This window comes from Homalodisca vitripennis, chromosome 2, assembly GCF_021130785.1.
Source record: "Homalodisca vitripennis isolate AUS2020 chromosome 2, UT_GWSS_2.1, whole genome shotgun sequence".
In the NCBI taxonomy this organism is placed as follows: Eukaryota; Metazoa; Arthropoda; class Insecta; order Hemiptera; family Cicadellidae; genus Homalodisca; species Homalodisca vitripennis.
Window position 1 is genome coordinate 151206720 of NC_060208.1, and position 23502 is coordinate 151230221.

The 23502-nt window shown below is 33.5% G+C and overlaps 1 protein-coding gene across 1 annotated transcript; it reads left to right on the forward strand.

Moving 5' to 3' along the window:
• The first annotated feature begins 8089 nt into the window (after positions 1-8089).
• LOC124354906 (BAG family molecular chaperone regulator 2-like) lies at positions 8090-20220 on the forward strand. Its single transcript, XM_046805704.1, has 2 exons — positions 8090-8795; positions 19328-20220. The coding sequence occupies exons 1-2, from the start codon at positions 8561-8563 to the stop codon at positions 19678-19680; spliced, it is 588 nt and encodes a 195-aa protein (XP_046661660.1). The 5' UTR covers positions 8090-8560; the 3' UTR covers positions 19681-20220.
• Positions 20221-23502: the final 3282 nt, after the last annotated feature.

Genomic DNA, 23502 nt, shown 5'->3' on the forward strand with positions numbered 1-23502 from the left:
CCGATAGTTTACTACTTATTATCGACTTGTCTCATACATACCCGTGGAACGCACTACTTGATTATTTGTGAGTTCTATGACCTTGTCTTCGTATTAATTTAAAACTATAAGTTAGTAGGTTTTATTGTGTTGGGAGAAAGTAGGATTTGATTTATTGATTTATTTGGATGATAAAATTTAAAAATAAATTTTTACGTGTTCATAAAGAAAAATATTAATTGGTTTCTTAATATATTTGCATGCAACTTTTTTACTGTTCCCTATGCACGTAGGAAAAAGTAAAACTTACCAAATTTAAAAAAGTAAGTATTGCTATTACTGAGTATGACCTTTCTTATACAATAATGCCAAATATTGAAAATCCGCAGTCCCATAAAAGTTCTCTCTCATATTTGGCAATTAGCTTTTACTAGCTAAGCCTAAAACAAATCAACTCAAGAAAGATAGCCTATGTTTGTTTGATTCATTATGTATAAAATGAGACTAAGTACAATGGTATGTGTCAAAAGTTAGAAAAATAAAAATAAATATTTGAAATGCCGATATCGAGTCAGTCCTCGACACTTCGGAAATACCCGCGGGTCGATCTCATCGGCTCTTTCGGCGCTCAATGGGTACACTAACCTAGGTGATAAGGGCAGTAATTTATGTATTATGTGCAAGCTTCTCAAAAGTGTGTAGTAAATGTTTAACTTTAAAATTCCATTGATTTTGTGCAGATCAGAATAACATTTTGTTATAAACTTGGAGTTATTTTGGATTGCGTTGTTTTTTGTATTTTTAGGTTTACTAATCTGTCGGGTTACAAGATTCTTAAAGAGGATTTCTTAAGGTTAAAGTCTCTGTCAGTAATGGCATTGCTAAATTGATGGATGATTATTTGGCTCCAATATATTTTTGAGTATATTTTTTTAATGATTTGGAAGTTTGGATTGGGATTGAAACAACACAGGGAATACAATTTGATTTATAAAAATATTATATTTCTACCAAATATATGAAAACAGTTCCGTATGATGGGACCATTCAGTACCTGTCGCACTTTCTTTTAAGTCGGAGTGATTTTTATCTATCCATCAGAAGTTGTTCACAGTGAAAAATTAACTACACAAATGTGGTTAAAACTTTGATCAAGGTATGGAATTATTTTGTCTGTTTTGATGAAACTTTCTGGCTTTTTCTCAGACCACGTTGGTGTACTAGTAGGAAATTATACTTTAGCAATAAGTTTTATGTTCAAACTTCTTCAATTCATAACAACATACTATTAATTCTCGTGGGCCATTGATATCTAAAATATAAGTATCTTGAAGTTATCGAACAAGTTAACAGTAATTTCTAATTTTATGATTGAGAAACTTCGACTATACAACATTTATTATTTGTCTTTCAACATCTGTTATTGAATATTTTATTCCAATTTTCATGTTGCTATGTTTTTTTTGATACTTTTCATACAACAAATAATCAGTTAATACTAATTTATTTGTTCAGGTTCGACGTATTTGCCTCTAAAAAACTGCTAAATAAAAGCTAAATTTGTTACGTGAAAGGTTATAAAAAATATAGTCTATACCGTGCCTCACTTTTAAAATCTCAGGTTGATGCCTGTAATAGTTTGTCTGAAACTGTAAACCAAAAGAATGTCTCTTATGTCCAATACAGTCTTTTTATCGCTAGTATGATGACATTAAAATCGCACAAAAAAAAACAAAATAGATTTATCTTTCTTTGATTTATATTCGTGTACGTTCATTAATTATAACCGATAGTTACTAACCGATCGCTATAACACGTTTCTGTCACACTTTGTACATGAAAACCCAAAATCACACAACCAAAGTAACGAAATATCGTGCTTTGTAAATTATATTTAACATGAAGTATAAATTCTAGGGTGATGATGTGTCTTTTAGTTCTTAATATACAGGCATTTTCCCGAGTCCTTGTTATTTTCATCAATAAAACGGAATTTTCTTGAAATTCTTTTGTGTTATCGGACAGTCTCCAAAAAAGTACATTTATAGTCCATGTTTAAAGTGTTTTAATTGTTTAACATTTGGATTTTAAGAACTATCTGTTGTATCAGGATTTCAAAATGTTGATCAAAATTAAAGTAATAGAATGCTCAACAGGGTGTTCTTTGTGGACGTGGTGGAAATTGGCATCCTCATCTAAAAATTCAGTAAACACTGAGGAATTTCATTTTAATCGTCATGTTGGTTTTAACTTAGTGTTTTATTAAACATTTTTTGCGAATTTCCAAAGCATCCGTCACAAGTTGACACGATTGTGCGCTATGAGAAACATTCTGACATGAAACTGCATCCTTTTAGCTAATAATATATAATTGGATACAGAACAATACAGAGTTATAGTCTTTATGGCTATTCTAAGTTAATTTTTTATCGTTTTTACAGTTTTGTGTTTTGTTGTTCTCGCAGCAAACCTGCCTTAGTGATGAAACCATAGTGTCTTAAGAAATCACTTGATCATAGTTTGTTCTGGTTTACTTACTGTTGACTGAGATTCGTTACTGATTATTTATAGAACATTTACTTATATGAATGTTTAGTAGACTACTAATGAGAATTTCATCATTATTACTAAGATTTTGTTTTGTCAGGATAAAATACAGTAAAATCTCACAAAATTGTACCCCATCCTACCTGATCAATATACTAATATACCACATTGTGTAAGAATAGGGGTAAAACCGAGAATTTCAGACGAAGACCTGACCAAGTGACCAGACAAAGACAGACAAGTACTCAAAACCTAATATGACAATTTAATTTGGATTTACAACAAAAGCATGAATAGTACAAACACTAAATTTTTGGAAGTGTATATTTAATTTCAATATATTACGGACGCGGCGTTCTGTAATATTTCCCTGCGCCAGGAGAAACATTAATGCGCCTTCAGTTCTTCAATGTCTTATTATATACATAACTGTTAGTACAAAGTACTTCATTTTTGGCGGCGTTATGTTGAATTGTCTGAAGTACGCATTTTCAATAATCTTATAAAATAATAGTCTTCAATTGTCTATGAAATAAAAGCAATTCAATGCAATATACTATGTGTATAAGAAAGACCCATAATAATACGTTGTAAGTCCGATTTTATTTGTGATCTATTGGAAATAAAAAATAAACAATCAATTTCGATTACAACTTTTACTTTAGAGTTTATTAAACTATACAGATAACAAATACCTTTATAGCGTTAGAGGAAGGTTAAAGATCATATTGATCAATTACAATTTGGGAATTTATAGAACCCCATTGGGAAGTGGTTCAATGTAAGTATATACTGAGTAAGTTTTTATATTAAACAAACATAAATGTTTACATATAAAAATACTACATACTGTAAATAGTGTCTTAATTTTCTTAGATCGATGTGTATTAGGAAATTTAATTGGTACTTGATTAAACTTGTGAGTATCAAACTAAAATGCAATACATTCTTGAAGGAAGGGCTACATAAAAGAGTTAATTTTCATTACTGAAACACTAAGTCATTATAAAGAAACAAGTAATTTATTATAACTCTGTACAAGCTCATGACAGAATTATTATCTGTAGCTACATATTATGTCCGCTAGGGACAGTTTGGAGGACTGTTAAAACAGCAGATGCAAAGTGATAAATGTAATACAAGATAATATTTATTATAACTCTGTACAAGCTCATGACAGAATTATTATCTGTAGCTACATATTATGTCCGCTAGGGACAGTTGGGAGGACTGTTAAAACAGCAGATGCAAAGTGATAAATGTAATACAAGATAATATTTATTATAACTCTGTACAAGCTCATGACAGAATTATTATCTGTAGCTACATATTATGTCCGCTAGGGACAGTTTGGAGGACTGTTAAAACAGCAGATGCAAAGTGATAAATGTAATACAAGATAATATTTATTAATTTACACCCACCTTTAGACTGAAATGGATCTTATGTAGGGAAACCCCCGTTACTTATATATATAAAGCATATTAGAAAATGTCATCATTTTCGTCACACAAATAAAACAAAATGAGGAAATTGGTAATGTCTACAAAACAGTAATTTTTATAGTTCAATATTGATTTGTCGTAAAAAAATAACACTATAAATTAAATAATAAACACAAATTAATACTGATACGCCAAAGATTGAAGTTCATGGGGACCTCATCAGTGGCATAAGTAGAATCTTGACTGAGGAGGCGAAAGAATTTAATGTGTTATCAATATGAAATTCCAGTTTAGGTTTGTTAATTGAAATTGTTTGCTCTTCGAGGAAACATAATTATTCCGGACATTTTTCATCTTTTAGTGATACATTACAATCGGTAACACTAAGTTAGAGATAGTGTTAGTGATTTTATTGTATCACGGAACGGTGGCAAACGTCAGGAAAAATCCTGTTTCCTTCACAATTCTCCCACCGTCAAACACAAACATCAAACAAATAAGTGTTTACTTTTATTTAAAGAAAACTACCTATACTGGAGTAGTAAAAAGGAGGGGATAACGGTTATAAACGAAAAATGATCATAAAGATGAGTCTTTGTGTTTTCTTAAAACTGAAGAGCAATATTTATATCTTATAGTAAAGGAGAAATGTGTAGCTTTTACAGGATTCCTCCACATTGAGTTAAGTTGGTTTTTGGTCGTAATATAAACAATTTTTATATTATGTTCCAACTAATATACTGCTTAAAATTTAAGCTCCTATATGTAATGTTGTATTTTATGTTACATTACAGACTTTTTTAGGTTTAACACCTGCTTTTGTGATTAATGTCACTTAAACTATTTTGGCTTTCCACTCAATCTTCTGGGTGTTTAGCTCATTGTGGAGTTAAGGCTACTGTCACATTGAGAAATTACATAGAATACAGGAGTATACTGCTGCAGGAACGCACTAGAACGCCCTTCCAATACTTTGTTTGAATGTTATTTTTGACTATGGAAGGATTGTGAAGGAAACAGGATTTTTCCGGTCATTTGCCATCGTTCAGTGAAACAATAAATCAGTAACACTACGTTTCGAGATCTCCAATCTGATCTCTTCTTCAGGTAAAGAACTAACCTAATACATTATTACAAACTAGGTTAAATTAAACAAATCTTACCCAAGCGTTGTGGCACGCCTAAGTCAGGAATCACAACCTACATGTTGTTTGTCAGCTTCACTAACTCTATAAACATGCACTTAATAAAAAACTATACAAAACACTAATCATTAAAACTAAACTACGGAATACAGGTCACAATACGTCTTCATTCGTCTACTAACCACCTACGACTGTCGTAATTTACACCATTGTAATTCCATTGTTACAAATTTTAGTGAGTTTTATGCCTAAACATACAAAGAAATGATTAAATATGTTTAGCGTCAGTACAACCTTCACTCCTAGTAACGAAAATATACAACCAAAATCTTACTAAACACTAATTATTATTGTGGTAGGTCTACCTGCATAGATAAAAAAGCTGACATTGAAGATCCGTCGATATATTTTATTGATGACTGCAACCTTAAAATTAATCAAGCTTATCATATCAAAATGTGACTACTGAAGCTTGTTTACAGTTATCATTTCATTTGAATCTAAGAAATCTCAGAAAAAATATGTTTTCTTGGTTGGATTGTTGCAACAAGAAGCTTAGGTGTAAGATTTGAAAGGCTGCTGTCCAACTCTGAGCGCACGGGTATATAAAGAGAGTGGTTTAGCTACTTGATAACTTATCTATCAACGAATCAAGCAAAACAGATCAATTGACTTCTTTAAGATAAACATTATTTGAACACAACAATTCTGCTTACCACACAACTGCTGGATAATCGCTTCTGAATCTAAAAATAAGAAATAATTAAGAATGTGTTTTATGGAAGGTGCAACGCCCAATTAATGGCAATCATAACTATTTTAGAACAGCTTCGTTTATTGCTAAATAAAACAGGTCATGCTCCTCTTTGGCCTTTTTTAAATGCAAAATTTAAACAGTGTAGTTGGATTACATTCTAAACATATTGTAATGGAAATAATAAGTCACACATCTGATGAAATAAAACTAACATTATTTTAAAACACATTTTAGAAATGATAATAGTATTACTTATTTGATAGATAAATCAACAAGTCTCGAAAGCAAAAGCACGTTGACAGTATACGATATTTAATATGTGAAGACTGCAAAGAGAAGCCCCACATTTAATTCAATAATCTGGCTGAACTATCTGATCAAATGCAAGACTGTAGCAAAGAGCACTATCGATTGCTTAAGAAAATATCCAGAAAACGAGCAATGTACAGCAGTGGTTTGTCAGTAGCTGTAATCTACTGATTTTTATCTAACTTATTGTGTACGACATTCGTTTTCTATCCAAGTAAACTTATAATGAGATGGGCCCGGTTGTTAGAGGCTATAAAGGCATAGTCTGATATCAATGAAATCAAATTTGGTGTTGTTCCATGTTCAGCAAATAAAATAACTCCAGCAATCACCAACAGTTGTTGAGAAGCTTCGTAAACAACTTACAAAAAAGAATGTAGACAACGATTTTAAACTACGATCACGTCTGTTGAGCACACGTTTCAACAAACGGCCTACGAATCACTGTTGTTATAGGAACTGAAAGTTCTCGAATCTGATCATGTAAACTACTGACAAACCTGACCAATTTCAAGTAATGTAGATTGAAAATCTGAGTAAAAGGTTCCAGTTAAAATATTACATTTTTTTTAATTTACATGTTTTGATATTTAGAATGGTAAAATAATTTGTTTACTTATTTGTACAAGCGAGTACCGTAACAGAATTATTTACTTTTGTTAATCCGCTCGTATTAATAATTGTACAGCATTATAACAAATAATTAAAACTAATTCTTAAAATACACAGTATATAATAGTTATACAGAAAAATTATACCTCCTCGGAACAGGTTTTACAAGTTATATTTTTAAAGACTTTTTTCGGAAGTATCCCCAGATTCTTGCCGTTATATTCCGTGTCCTTCCACACACTGCGTTCCGGTACTGGAAAGTTCATGAGTACACCGCTGGTTGAATACCATTATGTAGCCTAATTAAACGTTTACTTTTCAGGTAATCATTCTTACAAGGAAACAGTATGAAGAACATAACAATTTTATGGATATAGGGGTTTTTATTACATTTTTGAGGAAAATCTTGCAGAAGCTGTTGCAGTCGGTGGGAAATGACTGAGAAATGAAGTATTAGTAGTCGAAGAAATAACAGAAGCTTCTAAAAATTAAGAAATTGAAGTTTAAAAGAAATTATGATTGGCGAAACAATAGAGGGCATGAATTAAATTTTGTAAAATTAAAACAATATCACATCATAGGCATATAATGTTATTAATGATTATAAAGTAGATATGAATGTGTCTGCAGAAGAAAATATAAACACGAATAATAGAGTGGACACAAAATAACATACAAGAAAAAGTCAAAAAAAGATTAAATGCATTGAACAAAAATATATGACAGCTTAAGAAAAGCGGGAAAAGAACATAAATATGTTAAAGGAATAACTGTAAAAGAATTTAGATTTTGTTAATGAAATAGCCGTTTTAAATGTACAACAAACTTAGACATTGACAAAAGGAAACAACTCTATAGACTTATATGCAATCAAATATTGGGGTTATTCAAGTCAGGCAAAAGCGTGCAAATAATGAAAATAGTCGGGAACATTTACCCTAAATAATTCGTAGATTCAATTAGAACTACAGTAGAAGTCTGTAAAAACGTCACACCATACAGATTTCTAAACATAGAATGCTCTATTAAAAGACTCATCTAAAAAAATAAGTAGAAACATGAACCTCGTAATTAAACACCAAAATCAAAAACATATCAGAAGCCTTATCAAACAATTTCCCATGACAATCGCATTATACACGAAATAAAAATCCTGACAGATTGTATTTTATAATATGTATATGTTCTATAAAGTTGTGGGTATAATTATGATCATTTTCCATAGAGTATAAGAGAAAAAATAACTGTGCACTGAAGTAATTTCTAGTCGTTTCTGGAATCTGGAAGACTGTTCGTCTATGACGAATCTACGCTAGTCTGGTACACACAGTACGAGTACACACAACAAACAGTTAAAACAAATTAGTGTAGAGCACACGGATAGGTAAAGTGGTATAATGTTTGTGTTGTGAAAAGGCCAATTATTCGTGTATCGGTCCGAAATTTTACCACCAATATTGTTTAAATTACTACCTTAGTGGTATCTGATTTAGCATTGTGTTTTGCAAGTTTTCTGATCTACTTCAATTTGTGGCTCGAGGTATTATTTATATTGAAAGAACTAGTTTACCGGTTTCGAACAACTGAGTTTTCCACTGTTCAATCTTAAAATTGTATTTTTACAAATTTATCTATATATTTCAAGTGAATCAATCAAAATCCTGTGCTTGTTGCCATATCGTGTCAACCGAAATAAAACTAAACTTAAAATACTAAACTTAAAATACGGGACTAGAACTTGTGTTGAAGACATCTTCAAAGTCGTTATGGATGTGGACACTCTAGCTATGGAGTCAACTTCAAGTCCTCAAGTTGATTACTCTTTAACATCTGAAGCAGAGAAAACTCCAAAGGATAGACTTCTTGATTTGTTGGATCGAGTTGAAATTCATGTTGAAAGACTTCGGAAGGAAGCTGCAAAACTTGAAGAGGATAGAGACACCCTTTTTACAACTTTAGACACAATTAGAAACTCAGACCATCTTGCAAATTTAGAGCACAGTAAGTTCAATTTATTAATTATAAGTTTAACCCTTTGAGTGCCACAGCATATTTTCCCAAGTCATACGCATAAATTGCCGGAGCATTTCCTTCTGTTTTGCAAGCGTGTGGGGAAAAAACTATATTAAAAAAAACTATTCAACCGATTTGAATAATTTTTTTTTTGGTTTGTGTGTTATAAAACAAGGTATTTTTTCCATATAATATTATAATTTTATTTTGGTACTTTGGGATTATACCGACCACACCCAGACATGAATCGTTATTTCACATTTCGTTTCTACTGATTACTAGATTAGCGTAGAACAATATTTCGTCAATATAAAACAGGAATTGTCTTATCGCAAACACCTCCCCATCCTCAGACAGAGGTCAAAGTCGAGCGTCTAGTAGATAACGTGATTGCAGAGTCTCGCCGCCCGTTCAGCTGGTGCATCGCTTTGTTGTACTTCCGTGTTTTACCTCTACATTTCTCCAAACACAAAAATTCAACAAAAACAAACATTTACCAAACTAAACTTTTTATTAAAAAAAACACTCAAAACTTGTTTTTATTCTTGATCACATTCCGCCACCCAAAATGCGAGTGCCTCCGGCCATCAGCGCGGGCTTCGGCAGCACCTTCGGTGCTGCCCCCGCGCTGATGTCGACGAAAGAAAAACATCCCTCGAGATAGTACCTATCAGTAAAATATCAAATTCTAGAGGGGCTAATCAGAAATATAAATTGAATTGTAATGGAAAGGCAATGATGTACCGTGCAAATCACGTGATGCCGCGCGGCCTGCCGTAATCAGGATTCTCGAGAAAGATAAGATAACAGCGACAACAATACCGATCACAATACCTGGAAATGCTTGTAAGTTTGTTTGTAATTTTGTAATTGAAGAGTTGTTTTTTTCGTTCTATCATGTTTTTGTTTCTATAAATTTCTATTTTTGTGTTCTTCATACTGGTGTGGTCGGTATAATCCCAAAGTACCTTTATTTTTATTTACACAAAAAGAATATAGGTTATAACTAAAAAATAAAAAAAATTCAAGTTTGAACTAAAATTTCATTCATACAATATTTTTTTAAATTTTTTTTAGCTATACCATATGAAAGAGCATGAAAAACTGAACAAAAATCATGCATAATATGGTGTGTTACAGTAGTATTTAACCAGATACTGCAATATATACAAAATACAACAAAAAGCAATTTTTGTTCAAGTTTGTCAAAAGTTTAGAAACAATATTATAACTACCCTATTTCACTCAATAAAGTATAACGACTGTAAAATACTAATTATATAAAAAGTATATAAAAATATACACAGGCCTACAATATAACCTTACTTCACCTAAAATCAATAGTTTGATTGGAACTTGCATTTAGTTCATCACCAATCCAACAATAAAATATATGTCACTAAAAACGGAAAAAGAAGTTTATAAATGCATTGTAAGTTTTACTGAACACAATTGCAGAATAGTAATAACAACAGTTTTCAGCATAAACACACGAAACTAGCACAATGTAAACACACAATGTAAACACACAACGAACGAAACTGTGTAGTTAATGGCAACAAGTAGCAGCTGACCAACTATTGCGTCATCTGTTTTTTTTCTGATGACAAATAACTACAAGGGGGCGGTGAACAATAAAAATCAATCACAATTGATAGTTCGAAACTTGTAGATTGCCGTGAAATAAGTTATTTGTCAAAACAAAAATGAATTATATGTGATATTAATTAAATAAAAATCGTCTACTGGGTAGATGCCGGCAATTTATGCACATTTCACAACATCTACTATGTAGACGCTGCGGCACTCAAAGGGTTAAAATAATCATGTCTGTTTGAGCTGTAACTATTTGATAATTGTGACCTTAACAGTCGGAGAGGAAATAGATGAGTTATTAATCTATTGCTATCGTTCTCCTGAACAAAACAATATAAGCTTTGAAAGGGTCCAATTTAAAAATAAAGGGTAATAATTGTCACATTAACGGCCGGAGCGGCAAAATACGAGTTTTGCGTTATTAACTTATTGGAATCGTCCTACAGAACAAAACAATATAAGGTTTGACGGGGTGGAAATGAGAAATAACGAAGTTCAAGATCATAAAAAATGGAACAACTGTTCAAGCGCGGAGCAATATTTCCATGTCCTACATCCACATCGGCCATCATGTGACCTTTTATGACCATGATTCAACCTCGTGATGACGCCATCTTTGCAAATGTAGGCTAAATTAAAAATAATACTGAAATGAGCAGAATTTTGATCCAAATGAACAGATTTTTTCTTAAATTTCGAGCTACAAATTAATTAGTTGTTATTGAGTTGAGTCAAGTGCCTCCGGCCATCAGCACGGGATTCAGCAGCACCTTCGGTGCCCTGCACTGATGTCAACGAAAGAAAAACATCCCTCGAGATAGTACCTATCAGTAAAATATCAAATTCTAGATCGGCTGATCAGAAATATAAATTGAATTGTAATGGAAAGGCAATTATGTAGGCCTACCGTATAAAATAGGCCTACTTAATAAATCATGAATACTCCTAATATAAATGGACATTTATAGAGAACGCTTACCCTTAGTGTGTTCCACAGAATGTACAGAAACTAAATAATCTCGTTTCGGTCGAAACGTAACCTTTTAACATGCCCGACAAAACACTCCGACACACCAATTCACTACGATTGGTCGAACTATTGGATGGTTGATTCATGATTGTCACGCACTCACTCGATCCAAACTACAGTACACGGTATCTAGTGAAGCACTGACTTCTGCCCCGGAGCGTTCAGATAACAGATAGGCTATCAGTCTCAGCCGCAGATAATATTTACGATACACTAGTTCACTACGATTGGTCGAACTAGTGGATGGTTGATCCATGATTGTCACGCACTCACTCGATCCAACCTACAGTACATGTTATCTCTGACTTCTGCCCCAGAGCGCTCAGATAACAGATACTCTATCAGTCCCACCTGCAGATAATATTTACAGATATCCAGACACAGCACACAAACAGAACATTAAAACTTTAAGAACTTAACTATTTATGTATATACCCTCTAAAATCATGTTATTTGTCATTTGCACCCCCTAAAACCATATGTATTGTTTGTTCAGGAGGATGAGTGGAATACGTTGATAACGTCAAATTCGTGATTTGCCACTTCGACCTTTAATCTTATAATTTCTAAATGAAATTATAGAACATTAAAGTGGAATTACTTTGGTACTTTGGGATTATACCGACTACACCAGTATGAAGAACACAAAAATTTAAATTTATAGAAACAAACATGATAGAATGAAAACACAACTCTTTAATTACAAAATTACAAGCATTTCCAGGTATTGTGATCGGTATTGTTGTCGCTGTTATCTTATCTTTCTCAAAAATCCCGATTACGGCAGGCCAAGCGGCATCACATGATTATTTAAGTTCTTTTGCACGGTACATAATTGCCTTTCCCCATTACAATTCAATTTATATTTCTGATCAGCCCCTCTAGAATTTGATATTTTACTGATAGGTACTATCTCGAGGGATGTTTTTGTTTCGTTGACATCAGCGCGGGCAGCCGAAGCCCGCGCTGATGGCCGGAGGCACTCGAATTTTGGGTGGCGGAGTGTGATCAAGAATAAAAACAAGTTTGGAGTTTTTTTTTCAATAAAGAGCTTAGTTTTTGTTTGGTAATGTTTGTTTTTATTGAATTTTTGTGTTTGGAGAAATGTAGGGGTAAAACACGGAAGTACAACAAAGCGACGCACTAGCTGAACGGGCGGCGAGACTCTGCAATCACGTTATCTACTAAACCGCTCGACTTTGATCTCTGTCTGAGAATGGGGAGGGGTTTGCGATAAGACAATTCCTGTTTTATATTGACGAAATATTGTTCTACGCTAATCTAGTAATCAGTAGAAGCAAAATGTCAAATAACGATTCATGTCTGGGTGTGGTAGGTATAATCCCAAAGTACCATTACTTTTCTTGTACCAAGTAATATTTCATTGTTCTACGGGTGTCAAATCACGTGGTCTTGTTATGATTGTGAGTCAACTTCGTATTGGGTACTGCGGCTGCAGTATAGAAAGCGCCCAATACTCGAGTGATCGATAATATTGAATCATCTGATACTCATGACTAAATAATCATCGCTTTGTAGTTGTCTACTTAAACCAAATTGGCTGCAATATAATAAGCAGCCACCATCACAATCGGATTATGATTATCGAATGATTCGAATCATCGATATTCATGACTAAAAGACTGAAAGTAAAATATCAGAACAAATAACGTTATAAATATTTCGAAGAACAAAATGGTTTTGCTAGTTTTCAATCTCAGAAATTAATGTCTAAATATTATTATAACAGGGTGGCCGGGAATTTAACAGACTGGAAAAAAAACCTGGAATGAGCCTCACATTTTTCTGAGAACCGGGACAAAAAACAATTTTTACATCTTCAAGAACTTTTTAAATCTAGACATATTTTGACAGCTTCTTAAATCAAGAATTTATTAATCTATAAATGTATTATATGTGACGTGGATCGTGAAATTGTGAATGAAGATCAACATATGTTAACGACCTTCCTCTAGTGTAGTGGAGTGTATCTTGGTTAGTTTTACTCCTGTGCCGCGGCAAGCCCCCTTCTTCTCCCCCCAAAAAAATGTAACAGTGCGTTGGACAATTTAAAATCGGCTGACCGTTCTGGACTTCGGCACGAAACGAGCGATATGCATTAAGCAATAAGGAAGTACAGCGGTAGTGACAAACGGGTTTTATGTATTTAAGTATTATTCAGTCGTCAAAGCAAGGCTATAAACAGGCTTAATAGTTCGGTTCGTGGAATAATATATGTTGGACGGTTTGACATGCCCGGTTTTTTGAGTACATCAGAGTATCAGTTGGATTTTTACCAGGCCTGATAAGATATCTTTTGGAGAAGAAAATAGTGGGTAAGCTATTACAAGTAACGTCAAGAAAGGCGCGTTTGTGTTCAACATGTTGCACAGCAATGACAGAATGAGCTGAAGGCTGAGCAGCAGGAGAAACATTTATTGTCCAGAATTGGCGGCGGATATGCAGCATCGTGTGGTACTGCCCTGACACTCACGTGTCTTGAGTGTTCCCCATATATACAACACAAACATTCAACTTTAAGTCTCCACTCGATCTATCGCTTACCCTACTGCCTACCACTCGTGGTTGAGACCTTGGTTCGTCTATAAATGATTGCGAGTGCTGTCGCAACTGGTGTTGGACAGTTGTTAAAAGAACTGGAGATCAGTCTCAACTATTACAATTTCAATTATAAACATTAGCGAGACATCAGTGCCATGTGTGAACAGACTTCATTTTGACTCTCTGAACGACCAGTGATACAATTGTAGCAAGTACTTGCGAAAGTTCTCATGAGTAAAATTTTATCTTGTTCACATTATGCGACAGTAGTTGTGCAAATTCTTTCACAACTTTACTTGCCTTTGTAAACGCAGCTTAATATTGTCACCATTCTACAGACGGCCAGCTGACCGAATCAATACACACATCAGTTTCGTAGTCAGAGCGGAATTGGGTGGACGACGGTTGAAAAACCTGTCAGATCTCTGATCAACTATTTACCTGAACGACTTCCCAGTGACTTACAAGTGACAATCGGTCGGACGATTCGAACTGTTCAAACCCAATAGTCCAACATGTGTAAGGAGCCTCTTGTCATATTGTTTTGTAGTTCATTACTATTATATAGCGAACACGTTGTGACGAACCACAGCCTTTTGTGCGTTTATTTACTTTGTAGTTGTGTTTTGTCATGATGGGGTGATTCTATTCTTGCATTACAGTATATTAAAAGCTGACACAAAATATTTAGGTGCCAGTAATTGACAACATAGTTTGTGCTCGTATTCTGGGTGCAACTGTAGAAGGTACTGTTCTGTACTGGTCTCTATGTACAGTTGGAGGAATTTAGCTGTGCTCGTAAGGCCCTAATACTACCATTTCAACAAATAAACGCTATCTGTGTGACAGGTTGCGTTTACGTGCTAGCCGCTGAGATGAAGGCGCAACAATCGCTTTAACGACTTTAAACTCACGAATTCAATTTTCAGATTAGTATTGACAAATACGTTATTTTTAAAAACACGTTAAACAACACTACAACAACTGAAAAACAAGGATAAGTCCTATTATTGCTATTATTTGGTATTATATTATTATTTAATTCCACCACAATCAGCACTGTCACAGAACAGAATGATTTTAGCGAATATGGTGAGTTATTTTGGCCAATACGATTCCTGAAAGGAGGGCTTTACCCATGAGTCACAGGAAATGTTTTCGGGACGCAGCGCATAATGCTACCCCGTCACCCCTCCCGCCTATCACCACAAGGTCACGCTCACAGCTAAAGTCCTCAAACTGTACTTACTCTACAGATCATGAACGAATGTATAGTGTCACTTGAATTTTTAGTTGGAATGTATCATTTCCGATAGTCGATATTGGGGCTCTTTTTACTCGACTCCAGTACCAACAGAAATGCTTAAATAAACTTGAAAAACCACTATTTCACTATATACTACTTGTATGGGGAAACTGAATCTCGAATCCAAAAAGATTCCATTCCCGGATGACCACTGATCATTAGTACACAAATTAGCGATTGCTAAAACATTTTTGTACTTTCTCTATGAAAAAGTGTACATAGATAACCAAAATAACAAACTACTGTAGTTTAACAAATAATATTTTAGCCATAATTAGTATTGTATTTGGCACATCGTCGAGAGTCTGCTTCATCTATTCGGGGAAAAAAAACGATCGGCAGTACACAAATTACCGATGGTTGAAACGAGTTTTTGTAGTTCTTTGAGTATTAAAAACTATTTAGAAATATATGGATTTATTAATAATATTTAAATTGATGTTCGTATTTCTATTCCTATATTTGTCAATGCTATCGTGTCTCCTGGTTGTATGCGCTGGCGTTATCTGTTCAGCGGAAAACAGGTGATTACCAATTCTTATTAAGTATATGTCGTAATTTGTGTTGTACATAATTAAATTCTCTATAAATGTAATGTCCATACATTTTTACGTATATGGAAATATTCTGGAAGCTCATTTTATAATCTAATATTTCTATAATTTAAAAGGACAATCTCTGCAAATTACTTTAAAAGTAGGGTGGTATTCTTGGACTTCCCCAGGAGGACCTTATAGGTTGTTTTCTGCGGTTTGTGGAACTGCTGAAATCATAGACTAGTAGGTCTCATGGTGTGCTTCCGGGGGGTGCGCAAAAGGCCCTTGAGGCTTAAGTGCGTTTTATGTTGCCTCATGTTTGGTTTGATTTTTCTTGCAACAAAACAATACTTAACCTCTAATTCTAATTTTCATTATCTCAACATAAACACGACAATTCAGTTTAAAAGGAACAATTTCATTATCTTGCAACCATTTAAAACATTGTCTAATGTTTAAAAATGCATTATTTCACTAAAACCTCATGTTCATTGCTATTGTTTCTGCTGATGTCACTACTCATACGAATATAATTTTACTTTAATGAATTAAATTAATTTTCAACTATATTGTTAATCAGTTGGCAATGATTAATTATGAATATCTATAAGTAATTGCCATGATTTGATCAGTTGGTAATATGTTACCAGGCTACAGGAACGTAATAACTCAACATGTTATTTTGTAATAGGTACTGACAAACAATAATATGCTATCACGGTACCAGGTTACAGGAACCTAATAACTCAGTTCCTTAATTTGTAATAGGTGTTGACAAAATTCGGTATTTCCGTCTCTGGCAGCCATGACTCAAATACCATGCACATGGTTTAACTTTATTTCAATTACTTTGGAACAATAAAAAATGACTGAATTAGGTTATTGGCTTTGAAGGTTGTATTATAGTGAAGCTATGTCTTTATTTGTCAAATGAAAAATATACTTATTAGTTTATAGATAATACAACAACTTTGTTTATAAGCCGTACAGTACTTACAATTACTTAAAAAGGCAAACATGTCTGACAGCATTTATATTATTCTAATAGATGATTCCATATTATCGATCACTCGAGTGTTGTACTGTAGCCGGTGCTGCTGCTGACGTCGGATGTTACACTATCTTGGGGTACGTGACCAATTGGGGATGAATTTGACCCAAATAAAAGACTTTTTGTTCATCAGCCCGACAAAAGTGCCTCCGTCTTCGGCCATCAGCAATCACATCTCATGGAAACTTACAATAACATAAATATAGCGCCTCTCAATTTAAAAGTAACACACTGAAAAACCATGGTCACAAATTAAAAAGGAATGAATTAATTTCCTAATATTTTCAATGTTCACGTAATCCACAATCAAACACGTAAATAACTATGCGCGGTGAGTTATCCATGAGACAGTGAATTTCACTGCATGGGACAGTGTTGTTGATGGTGTACTAAGCTGCTCTGACCACAGAATACTCAAATAAGCTATCGGGAGCAGATCAAATCATAGATAGGCTAACAAGAAGCACAATACACAAATTGACATTTACATTTCAATTATTAATAAACATAGCTGTAATTTTGCACTCCCTAAAAGTGTATACTTATATTGTAGTTCAGGACAAGTAGAATACGTATATAAGGCTGTAGTATAATAAGCATCCAACACTCAAGTGAACAGGTAAGGAGTTCTACGATGGATGTGAATAGGATAAACAACCCCAACACAGGCCATTAAAGTATAAGAAGCAGGCCAACAAACGAGAAAAAATTTTAGAGTTCAGAGCATTTGTGCGTATAGTTTTTACCTCTATGTCAATTCCTCTGTCCTCTCCTCAGTTCCTGTTTGTGGAACATTTTCTACCAATGCCTAAGCATCTGTCTTGCGCATCTCATTGTTAAATAGTCATTTTTAGATATTGATTGGTCAGACTTTCTCTATTGTAGATTCAAAAATAAATACGTTGTGCTTAGTGATTTTGTGTCGCCGTTAGCCATATTGTGTTGATGTCTTTTCAAGTCCAGTTACGTTTTTGTGGTTTGTTGACGAGTGCTTTAGTGGCTGAACAATGATCAACAAGTGTAGTGGATGTTTACTTAAATTGTTCGACAGCGGTATAATGAACAATTCGCAGTTTTTTTAATTATGTTTGAAATTGTATTACTTTAATTCTTGTGTTGGCTGGTTGCTTTTCTAACGTCAGATGATGATTAAAGAATTTTTGGTAGGGCGGAAAGGGGCACTCATGGGATCTGAGGTTGAATTTAGGTACTACTTGAGGATGTTTTTTTTTGCAGAGAAAAACAGCATGTCTCAATTGAAATTAACTATGTAACGAAATGTAACCATTCAAGAAATGCAAAAACAAATCAACACAGAGACGTCCAAAGGAGTTGCGCAATAGCAAGGAAGACCGAAATAACAGAGAAAAACTATAAGCTAACTTCACCATGGAGATAGAAACAGTAACCAACATTAAGAAAAATAAGTGAAATTATAGAAAAACTTCCTATTACTCTCAAACGCAGTCCCTGTTCAATTTCAATATAGACTGGTCTCCAAAGGGTTAAAACTGCGTTTTAAATAGGATCTTGCCTCAAACCCATAAATATTCCACTCCAGAAACTATCTGTGGATAGTAATTTTTTGTAATTAATTTATATTCATTATAGGTTTTCCTTAAGAAACTCCTATTTGAAAAAAAAATCTTTAATATTAGCGGATATGAATGTTGAGTTCCACTTCATTACACCTTTCGCCGTAGTGCAGCCACTGAAATCTGTACTCTTATAGATTTGTGTCATGGAATTTGGAGTCAACGTCCGTCTGAAGAGAAAAAAAAGTTGGCGGTGAAGAAGCTCAAGACGGACTCATTTCACGTACATTAGAGACTCCTCGATTACAAAATGAAGTAGAGATTTCAGATATCGGACACTGAATTAAATTGAATTAACCCTTCCCAACGTAGTTAGGTTATGTGTAAGTTAACGACAATCAATTTATGAGTGGTGTATCTTCATTGGACAAACATTTATGATGAACATATTTGTAAAACAATATTGTTAAGGAAACAGGTTTTTTTGGACATTTGCCGTCATTTCTTTTTTCCTTTTTTTTCCTTCCTGATGGAAAAGAACAGTTTGTCCCCGTGCTTACTCCTAAAAGGACCTTTGCACCTCCCTTACTTTAATTTTGTGTCCTCAAAGTCGAGGCTTTTGCAAAAACCAATCAGATTTGAGGGCTCCTGTTCTCTGATATCCTTGGGGCTGAGGAGATATGCTCCCAGGTATCTTTTCTGAGTTTCTACGATCAATCAGATGTATTCTTATTAACTTAATTATACAAATAACATAACTAAGGTGGGAAGAATAGATTCAATGAGATTTTTAAGTTCTATTTCACCTACCACTTCTATTTTTAGTCTAGAATAAGATTATAAGATTATAGTGTCTCTGATTATAAGATCAAGATGAGTAACCAAGGTGTTTTTTGTTTTTTAGATGATCGTGAGGATATTTTGCGCTATTGTGAACGAGTAACAGGTCGGTGCTTGACTGTAGAGGTGATGGTCCACACAAACCGAGATAAGATCCAAGAGGAAGCCCTTCACCAAGTCAATCGATTGATCGACGGCCTGGTAATCTCCATCAAGGCCGATCCATCTGCCACTAGAGTCAAGTGCATGTCTTACATGGCTGCCTGCAGCTCTTCTTCCTTGCAGGGCATGAGCGACAATAATTTTGAAGCTGCCATATTGGGCTGCACTGTTGATGATCAGAAGAGAATAAGGAAACGTTTGCAAGGACTTCTGGATTATATGAACCAAGAGCCGATAATTACTAGTGTTGATTAATTTAGTTACTTTATGAATGGTTAACTAAATTAAGCAAAATGTTCTAAACAATTTATCGACTAAATTTAGTGTATTTGTAATATTTGTAGTGTTACATCACACAACTAACTTTCAACAGTGTTGCTAATGTCTTTGTGTAATGTCTTGCTCAGATTGAAATATGCTTAATCGTTTAAGTTGTGAATGAATAAAGTTGCTGTGTGTATTATACGACACCTAAATCATTTAATTTTGTCATAAGTATATATATATATATCTAAATACACCATACCTAAGACTGAATTTACAAGTTTTTTATGTAGAGGATATTCAGGTTTTTATGTTTTATCCACACTAGTAACTTGCAATTGTTTATATTCAGTGTTATTTTTACATTTATGCCCAGTAAGATGAATATCGTGTCACTAATTTCTTTACGTTTTGTGTAATATTTCTAATCAAGAATTCCTCAAATGTGTTCTTAATACGATATCTGTTTTTGTTGGAACGTGAACACGTTGTTAAATGTTTGAATAAATAAAAAAACCGTTGTGAAGTCAATCATGGATATTTATGTTATTATTTGTCTGTCTTATTTATTAATTTTGAATAATGCAAAATAAACACTATGTTCTTGCCATGAATGTGTGAATAACACATTAGTTCAAGGTGCTTTAGTGCAGTACTGCTTGATAGTATAGTTTTTTGTTTTAATAATCTTTGGCTGATTGGAAAGTTCCTACCTACTTTTTGAATGGATTGATGAGACAGTAGAACCTTTACACCGCTATTCAGTGTAGTTAGTAGAGCCTTATCTATTGAAGATGCTTTGATCTATTTAAGAAGCAGCATTGTCTCCATTTTATGCTTTAGAAGCAAACATAACCCCTTTAATGAACATTGTAAGCGTGTCTTATTTATCGCATTATCATCTAGGGTATTTGTCTGAAGAATACTACGGTATTTCTACTGTGATTCAAGAAGTGAATGTAGTAGCAGGGTGGTCTTTAATTAACTGTACAGAGTAGTAAATAAATTTAAGCCTTTATTGTTTTGCAAAGAATTGGTCAAAATAAATATAGTTCCTCAAATAAGTCGTCCTATCCTCTTTTAATCTTTTGGTAATTTTTTAATGGTGGTAAAGCTTTTTAATGTGCAGAGATTGTTTTACTAAACCCTAAATCTTATATATATAAAAATCTTGAGTCACGATGTATGTTGCCAATAAACTCCAAAACGACTGAACCAATTTCAATCAAATTTCACATGTATCCGTAATTTAGTCTAACTTAGAAGATAGGATAGTTATTATCTGAATTATTCGCTTATGTCGTGAATATAAACGAATAAAATGAAGAAAAGTTTTCAAAGCGCCTGCACATTATAACCTGCAATTACGAGATAGATACGTATATTAAAAAGTGAAACACTATTTGAAGGCGCTAAGTTATGATGTATAATTGTCTAAACTAAATTTTTGGTTGAACTTAAAGGTTGAGTGGTAGACCACTTTGTAATAAAATACATTATGCATGTACAATACATTTTTGACATATTTTCTTGATCGTGACATCAAGGTAAAATCTACATCGGGGTTGGAAATATAATTTACTTCAACCAGAAATGCTCATACGCGGGCAAAACTTACAAAAAGCGTGCGAAGCCGCGGGAAACAGCTAGTTGGTGTATAAAAAGTTATGGAATGTTTAAACAGACATTAAGAGGCTTTATCTAAAATTAGATAATAATAGGTGTTACGAAAGTACTATAAACACAAACACTTGTGTAAAGAAAACATTTTTATACAAATGACATATTTATCTTTTTCAAGACCAGATGAAAAATAATAAATGAAACCTAGTGTAGTGTTGTTTTGTGTAACAGCTTTAGGCCTTGTATATTTATACTGTAAAAATAAAATTTGACAGTCAATCATGCAACTATCAATGTCTTTATTGTAAGTAACATCATGCTGAAGGAGGATATTTCCTTGAGAAAACACCATTCAAACAGTCTGATTGATGTATTAGTATTGTGTACATGTTGATTTTACTGAATACAGTATTGTAAGTGCAAATTACTATGAGGCCTTGTGAATAGGTTATACCAATGCAATGTTATATTGTGTACAGTTTGTTATATAACTTCCATTAGTGCTCATATTATATTTCTCTACAGTATTTGGTTAAATTGTTTATGATTCAGTTAACTCATGCCAGAACTTTTTCAGAAATCTTTGATGCTGATCTTACTTCAACCAATGAAACAAAATGTGTACTTGATAAATATTATTTAACACTCTTATACTTATTCTACTCTTAGATTACACTTTATTTCTTGGAATGGGAATGTAATAAATTGCAATTTATTAATAATGTAATAGAATGCAAACTTTCTCTATTACAAGTACTTACTACACATCACATTCCATGTACATACATTTAAAATAACTACAGTTTAAATATTGTTCAATAATGTTAATTTAAATAAAAACCATAAACTTCTAATCACTGTTTTAATTAAGCACATAACCTTTACTTTGAATTATGTTGATAAATAGATTAAAATGCCTGTTCAAAATTGTTGTAATTAACAGAAAACAAATATATTTTAGTACAATTTCAACAATAATAGTAATTGAAACTATTGTATTATGTCTTTATGTTGTTTTATGAACATTCTACTGTATAATTACAAATATCCTATTCTTTGAAAAATTAAGTATTAAACCTCTGACTACCATTCAACGGATATCCGGTGATTTGGCCCGTTGTCCACTTGTTCGCTTAATCTAATTTGTTATAATAAGTAAACAATCAAGTATCAACATGATTCATATACCATTAGAAAGGTAAATGGTTGCCGAAGACAGCACTGGTATTTTTATTGTTCTATGACAGCGGAGTTTCAAGGCTACAAAGGAATTTAAGTATTTAGGAGTGACGATAACACATGACAATAGAGAAGAAGTTGAAGTCCAATGTAGATTAGCAGCAGCAGATAGAACATACTGGAGCCTTGCAAAACTTCTCAAAAGCAAACTATTAATGAGGAAAGTTAAATTAAGAATTTACAAAACCATGATCTTACCAGTTTTGATGTACGGGTCAGAAGTATGGGCACTCACAAAGAAATCCCAAAAAAAGTTAATAACCTTTGAAAACAAAATACTAAGAAGAAGTTTTGGACCAGTTCAAGAAGGAGACATATGGCGGATCAGGAAGAACAGAGATCTATACCAAGATCCCGATGTGATTGCACTGATCAGGAATAAAAGAATGAGATGGATGGGCCATGTTGCCCGTAGGGGAGAAGATAAAATGATAAAGGTGTGGCGAGGGGAACCAGAGGGAGTGAGGCCATTGGGCAGACCTAGGATGCGATGGAGAGATCAGGTGGAGAAGGATTTAAGAACGATTGGCGCTACACTGGAAGTGGTTCAAGATAGAGGAAGTTGGAGAGACATTGTTGGCGAGGTCAAAAACCATCTGGGTTTCGAGTGGCCACAGGAGTAAGAGTAAGTATAACAGTGGAGTAATTTTAGAATGACGTTTCTGTTTTTGTCCTTGTAGAAATGTTTTATAATTGTGTATAAACTTTACTGTACAAAACTATACTAAATTTATGACCTTTAGTTGTTGTAAAATTTTACAAAACCCCCAAAACGTTATTAGAATAATTGTTTTTATCAGGTAATTATCTCTTTTTTTTTAGAAACATATTATAACAATTTTGGTTTCTACTAACCATAAAAAAACCTTTGGTTTTCTGACAATATTTATTATTACAGAGTTCTCTAGTTTTGATTCTCTAATATATTTACATTTACAGTTTATAGCAATT